Below are 7,209 nucleotides of genomic sequence, written 5' to 3' on the forward strand. Positions count from 1 at the left end.
TGTCACTCCCCTGAAAGGACTGATTTTATTTCAGAGGGTTTTTTTGGTCCCAGCATTTCTCTGTGATGGGGAACACACTAACTGAGGTGTGTGGGGTGGACACTGAGATTTCCCAGTTTCCCCAGGGATTTTCCACTGGACTTCCAGCTGGGGAAAGCCATGCCCAGCTTCAAGGCAGTGACAGTAATTATCATCATCACCATTACCAACATGGGCAAAACGATGGCTTTTTGCCTCATTTTCTCAGCACAAAGTGACCTATTGCAGCTGGAGCTCATTTTCCTTCCTCTTCTCGCTACGTTTTTCTCCGCTGCTCAAATGTCACCCTTAAGAAAGTGCTTGTTGTGGCAGATTTAATCCCAAATAGCACATTGCCCATTATATTTCCAGCTGGGAATGTCTAAATTGCTGACTGGGAGTGCTTGGTAAGCTCAGCATCAACCTGGGAAGCTACTGAGGCCCTTGGCATTCGTGCCTTGCTGCCAGTTCCTGCACTAGGACCCAGTTCTGCTCCCATAAATGCCTGGGTGGGTTGGTTTTTCAGTTGCTCTGCCTGCAGCAGAAATGGCCCTGGGCAGGGAAATGGGGGACAGGCTTGGAGACAGCTGGTCCCAGGTGGAGCCTGTCCAGCAGCTCTGCAATAGCATCAGCTCCTCTCTCACAGCAAAGCATGGGGGGAAAATGAAGAACACTACTAGCTTCCAAAGACCTCAGTTAAATCCAGTGGCTGAAATGATCCCCCAAAAGTGTGGGATTTTAATGAGAAAGTCCCTTCCCTGATGATAACTGTTTAAATTGTATTTTTAATAGTGGCTACCAACAATCAGACAGTCAATAACATGACAGAAACCAGAAGCCTGACTGCACAAAAGCCACTGCACCATCACCCAACATGTTCGCTCTGCTCCCTGCCCTTCAGCAGCATCCCATGGAGCAGCACAGCACCATTCCATGGATCAGCACAGCACCATAGCATGGAGCAGCATGGCACCTCAGTCCTAAATACCTGGACAAGTGCAGGTTCCCACCATGGCTGAGAATATGCTCCGTATGTCCATCTGTTCCCAGCAGAGGAAGGTGAGGCTGCCACAGGTTGCTGGGAGGTGTTTGTGGAATAATAGGGTCTCCCTCTGGTGGCAAATCCCACCTGAGGTGTGCAGACACAACAGGAAGGGCTAGGGCAGTGGGACAGCAGTGTTGGCTTTCCGCCAGCTGGCCTGCCATCTGTCCACTCCACAGCCACAACTATGTGGAGCAGAGGGGCCCAGGGCCCTGCCACCACCCTGCTCTGCCTAGGACAGGCACCCCCAGGACACCCTGGGCAGCACTGCTGGTATGAGCTTCATGGGGAACTTCATATGGAGGCCTCTGAAGAACAGGCACACAATGCATCCCTTTACACAACATATCTGTATCATCCCAGCACACAAGGCATCCCATCACAAGTTGCAACCCACCATATGACATATCCCATCACACAACACATCCCCTCATACAGTGGATCCCATCCCATAACATGTCCCATCACGCAAGATATCCCATCACACAGCAAGTCCCATCACCCCACAGACACAGCCCAGACAGTCTCAGCTCCACCACCAAAATCTGGCAGCTGTGTCTCCAGTGCTGGGGGCATCCCCTGCCTTGTGCCTCCTTGTCCCATGCCATCCCTCCACACCCCACCAGCTCCCAGTGCTCCTGCCTGCCCATGCCTGCCAAGGGCTTCATGCCTTGGGCTGTGGTGGATGCTCAGCATCCAGCTGGCAGTTGGCAGGTTCCTGGCAGACTCAGGAGGAAGCAGCTTCCCAGCAGGACACTGATGACAAGGATGAGCTCTGCACTGTGTCTCTCTCCAATGCCAGCACTTGTGTCCTGTTTGTCCCAGATGTCTATCAGAGTCCCCAGTCCTGTCTCCATGGGGTGCAGGAGCGCTGCCTCATCCTGCCTGGGATGAGGGCCCCACACAGCAGAGCTCTGTGAACCCATCTCTGGGGTGCCTGAGACAGAGCAGGGGGATTTAGAGTGCATCCAGCACTGGGCTGGTAATTTAGGAACCAGAGGGTGCTGGATGTGACTGGTTGTCCCACCTACAGGACACAAACCAGCACTTGGAGGCTATTCCAGCCTTTCCCCCATGGGCTGCCACCATGGCTGCAGGCATCCCCTCTTATCCAGACACTCCCACAGTGCAGGAGCCCAGCACAGGTAATGGGCTTCTCCCAGCTCCTCTGGGACAGGGTACTCTCCTCCTTCAGATCCCCCACCCCCACTTTGTAGTTGGTGGCAAAGAGCAGCTCTAGCTGAAGGCCTGGCAGCAGCAAAGCCGAGGCAAAACTGAACTTTGCCACCCAGAGGTTGAAGGCAAAATAATTTCCTGGGGTGGGATGTCAAATTTGGCATCCTTCTCCCTCCCACAAAGACACACTCTCTGCAAAAAGCCAGGCGTGTATTCTCCTGCCAGGATATTTCCTCCCTGCCCCGCTGTAGGACCTTCCCCTTCTCCAGACAATGAAGGGACCAAAGCCAATGGCAGCGGCTGGTGGAGCCAGAGAATGCGAAAGCCCCGTGGAGCCCGTCCTGAACGCGCCTCAGCCGGCTGGACAGGGAGGGGGGAGGTAAACCCAGCACTGCCATCAGCCCCCTTCCCTCCCACTTGCGCACAGCCAGGTGAGGGGGGTGGGAGCCAGACCAGGGCTGGAGGTGGCTACACACCTCCTCTCCTCACCCAGAGCCAGCCCTGTAGCATCAGGAGTCACCATGGGTACCGCCCCCAGCCCCCAGTGCAGGGGAACCCCAACTCCACAAGTGCAGTTAGGGATGGGGCCAGGGCGGCCATGGGCACCCCAGGGCCCGGGGGGCAGGGGCACAAATCCAGACCCTGATAAATGCTATCGGGGGGGTGGGGGACGCCAGGAGAAGCAGCGGTGCTCAGCCAGACCCCCAGGGACCGAGCCCAGCGGCGTGCGCCCACGGTAGTCGCTTTTTATTAAGGTTTGTTATTATAAAAATATATCATAAAAACGTTGTGGCCTGTTTGTCCATTGGCGGTCCAGGGCAGGGGCGCGGGAAGGCTGGGGCGGAGGAGGCTCCATCGCACGGCTCTGGCTGCGCCGCGGGGACGCCCGAAACCCCTTCCTTGAGGAAAACTGTTCCCTCGGGCTGGGACGGAGCCGGGAGCTCTTTGAGCAATGGTTAGGGATGGGGGCGGGTCTTTGCCATCCTGCATCCAACTGTCTTCCAGGACAGGGGAGGGAGTAATTAAAACTGAAAGCAAGGTGAAAAAAAAAAAAAAATTAAAAAAAAATTAAAAAGGGACAAAATAAAGAAGGAAGGCTGGGTCTCTTGTGTCACCCCTTTCCGATCCGATGGAACTGTCCCCTCCGTGCGTGGATGTCCCGAGCGCGCTCCCCTGCGCAGGCACTTGCTGTGAGAGGATGTCACTTCTCACCGCTGCCTCCTCGTCCCCGCTGGCACCTGCTGGAGGTGGTGGCACTGCAGGTACAGTTCGGTGGCACTAGGGGTACAGATGGCTGCTGCTTATTCCAGGAGTCTCTCGAGTGCTGCTCCGCGGCTCTAGGAAGAGGAGGCTGGGATCGAGAGTCCGTGGAGAGTGTTGAGAGGGTCCGGAGATTTCCCCGCAGGACTGGTTGGTTTTCTGTCCACGGCTGCGAAAAGGGTACAGGGGAGGGGGGAAATAAAATACAACACCAAGGCGGTGGATTGATGGACTCCAAGCACCTCGCTGCAGTGACACGTCCCAGGTCTGCACACACACAGATCCTACATCAATGACTCCCCGAAAAATAGCTCTGCTCCACCGAGCCCCCCACCTGCGGGCCCCCAGGGAAGCCACCCCTGAGGCAAGGAGCTGCCAGGCTCCCTGTGTCGGGAGCAAAGGGAAGGAAAGGGGGATTGCCAGCCCCAGCCAAGCCCCCTGCCTCCGCCAGCCCCCCGGCTCGTTTTTGCCGGATAATCCGATATTCGGTTTGTCCCAGGTAAGTTACTGAACCAGAAAACCGATTTGAACGAAATTAAAAAGCTTTTCAGGTGAAAAAACAAAAAGCAAAACAACAAACAAACAAAAACACACACACACAAGAACCCCAAAACAAAACACCAAAAAAGCCTGCGAAAACGAAAAATCTTTTACCCAAATTCTGCGGGCCTTTCGACAGAGACAACTTGAAAATTAGCAAGTCCGAAAATTCAGGCTCCAAGCCGCTTAAAATACCTCGAAAAATATACTAAATACACGCAGGTCACCTTTCCTCCTTCATTCGTGTTGTGGGTTTTTTTCCTTCTCTTTTTCTTTCCCTCTCTTACTTTTCTTTCCCTTTCTCCTTCCTTCCTCTGCCTCACTTTCTTGCTCTCTATTTAGCTTGTTTTTCTCCCCCCACCCCAAATAATTGGTTTACAATTATCTGGTTTCACCCGCCGATGCCCGCAATAACTCAGCCCCGGGACAGCTGGCGGTGTAACTCGCAGCAGGTTGCCACAGTTAGATAAAAAGGGCAAAGGGGCGTAAAAAAAGAATAAATTTAAAACAACAGAAAAACACCAACACTAAAAAAAAAATGAAGGAATAAGTGGGAAATTAATTGCAAATGTGAAAAAGAATAGAAAAATGAGAACGATATTGACGGGGAGTTTGTGCCAGAAGAGATTTTTAAAACGAAAGTGCCTATCGAGGAAATAAATCTTGCACCCTATGAAGTGGATTAATTAGCAGGAGACTTAAAAAACCAATTAACTGCCTCTAGTGCATAGGTTGAAATGACACCCCTGTGATTCTTATCGTGAGTTTATCTGTAAATCCTGCCCACGTTAATAATATCCTAGCCGAGACTCCTGGGTCAGACTGGTGTCATTAGTGCTTCTTTTTATGCATATTTAATATTCGGAGGATTTGGGAAAAGCCTCCGCGGATCCTGCCCTGTCCCGTCGCACTCCTAAATCCCGCCGGGACGCCCATCTCTGGCCGGGGGGATGAAAAGAGAAGGATTCGCCCCGGATATTTCCCGGCGATTTCCAGCGCACCCGATTGCAAATTATGACGAAAAAAAAAATTATTTCTAGTTTATCATCCTGAGCGGGAGGGGGCCGGACTGGGAGCCATGGAATACTGCGGCGGGGGGCACAGGGGTGCTCAGAGCCCCCGGGGCGAGCAGGGGAACAGAGCGGACTGAGTCTGCCCGAATATTATCAATGTTTAAAACACCCAGCGAGGTAACCTCTGTCTGAAAATGGGTGGGAGTCCCTTAGCACACACACCCCCACAAATCCCATATGTCTCTCCCGCCTGCCAAGCCTCCCCTGCCAACACCCCGCAAAGCTCCGGGGGTTCCCCACTCCCCCGGCTCACCTTCTCTCCCGGGATGTTTGAAGGCCATCACCGTGGCCAGGTCGCCTCCGTGCATTGCCACACCGGGTCCAGGGTGGGCCAAGGGGCTTCCCTGGGGCTGCCAGGGGTGGCCCGGGGGGATGTAGCCGCCGGCCGAGCTGCCGTAGACGCCGTGTTGGTTGGAGGGGGGGTAGGCGCAGGCCGGGAGGAAGGTGCCCACCGAGGAGAGTCCCGGGGCGGGCTGGGGACAGGCACAAAGAGACATGGAGAGTACTGGGGGAAAGCATGGCTGGGCTGGGGGGGGAGGCACTGCCGAACTGCAACGGAGGCTCTGAACAGCCGCCCCCCCGGCTCTGGGGGACCCTTCAGGGAGATGGAGGTCTGGCTGGCAGCCGCGGCACGGAGTCCGGGCAGAAGGGAATGGGAGCAACGGGAAATCGCCCTCCAGCCTTGTCCTCTCCTGCCCCTCCGCTTTGTCCTCTCCTGCCCCCCATACCTGCGGGTATTTGATGTCTCCTTCCACAGCAGCTTTGTCGATGCCGTTGACCGCCTGGGCCGGGGGGAAGGCCGTCCTGTTCACGCTGGTCCAGTCTTCCATTTTTGGGGGGTAGGCAGACCCCTCTGTCCCAGCCAGAGCCCCTGGGGGAGGAGAGCACGGCCGCTCGGTCAGCCTTAGCCCCCCCAGCCCCACCGGTCCGAATAGGTTTTTGTCCCCCGGAGCAGGGATTGAGGGGAAACGGGGGGAAAACCCGGGTGCCCAAGCATAAACCCGACGGGGATGGGGGGCGGGGAGGGCACAGATCCCACTCGCCAGCATTCCAGGGACACAGCTCTCTCCCCAGGACAGGCTCGGTCCTGACGGCCGAAATTAGGTGTATCCCTCTTTGGTACCTTTCAGAGGGGAGAGGCTGGCGTGTCCCTCCCGGTCCCTCTGCCCCGCTCTCCGCGCCCTCCTCCCGCATCACTTCCATGATCCCGATAATTTAGGAGGCCCAATTTCTCTTCTGACGAAGGAGATTTATAAAAGTGACATCGGAATTTTAAAGATAAATGATTGCACAGAGGGAAAAAGCATGCGGTTCATTTACTCGGGCCTTTGGAAGGATAAAAGGACTCGTCGTTCCCCCCCTTCACCATCTCCCCCCCGGAGCGACGGGGCCGGGCGCTGCCGCTGCTCCCCCAGCCTCCCGCAGCCCCGACGCTCCTCGCTTGTTCTTCCCCGTCGTGTTTTTTAAGCAAACCGGGACAATTTCTCGGGGGAGGAGGGAATCCCGGAGACTGCGGTGCCCGTTTTCTTTCCGCTTTGCCCCCCCTTTTTCCTCTCCCTGGTTTGTTTTATCCCTCCTGTTTTTACCTCTCCCCCCCCGCCCCCCCCCTTCCGTTTATTTTTTTCTTCCGTTTATTTTTTTTCCTCTTTGCAAAAGGAAAATTCAGGGCTCCGAATTTGCGGTCGGCAATCTATCATCCTTCCGAAAATATTTTCCACATTTTTCATAAAAAGTTCAAGATGTCTGAGCCTCGCTGCATCTGGCTCCGCCGCCTCGTCCTGCCAGAGCGGGGTACGGCAATCAGAAAAAAAAAAAATATATATATAAAGAAATAAACAAACCACCCCAAAAAACCCCACCAAAAACCCGGCGACACACACACACGCACGAGAGCTGCTGAAAAAAGGGAACGGGCGATCCTTGCCCGGGGCTGCGGGGGATCTGGGCGAGGTACCCACCCGTCTGCTCCACGAAGGTGCGGATTCCCAGGATGTTGGTGACGGAATGCGCCGAGGGCCAGGAGCGGGGCAGGCTGACGTGGGCCGTCGCCACGGGGGCGGCGGGGTGTCCCCCCATCTTGGCGGCCGGAGAGGCCATGGG

At 55.3% G+C, this 7,209-nt stretch overlaps 1 protein-coding gene across 1 annotated transcript; it reads right to left on the bottom strand.

Annotated features, from left to right (window-relative positions):
- Window positions 1-3,573: 3,573 nt before the first annotated feature.
- Window positions 3,574-7,185, bottom strand: PAX1 (paired box 1). The gene is made up of 4 exons (XM_010004728.1): window positions 7,068-7,185; window positions 5,838-5,980; window positions 5,363-5,582; window positions 3,574-3,665 (listed from the first exon to the last, which is right to left on the bottom strand). Exons 1-4 carry the CDS (start codon window positions 7,183-7,185, stop codon window positions 3,574-3,576), a joined length of 573 nt encoding a protein of 190 aa, XP_010003030.1.
- Window positions 7,186-7,209: the final 24 nt, after the last annotated feature.

The sequence above is a fragment of the Chaetura pelagica genome, unplaced genomic scaffold (assembly GCF_000747805.2).
Source record: "Chaetura pelagica isolate M959 unplaced genomic scaffold, ChaPel_1.0 scaffold171, whole genome shotgun sequence".
NCBI lineage: Eukaryota > Metazoa > Chordata > Aves > Apodiformes > Apodidae > Chaetura > Chaetura pelagica.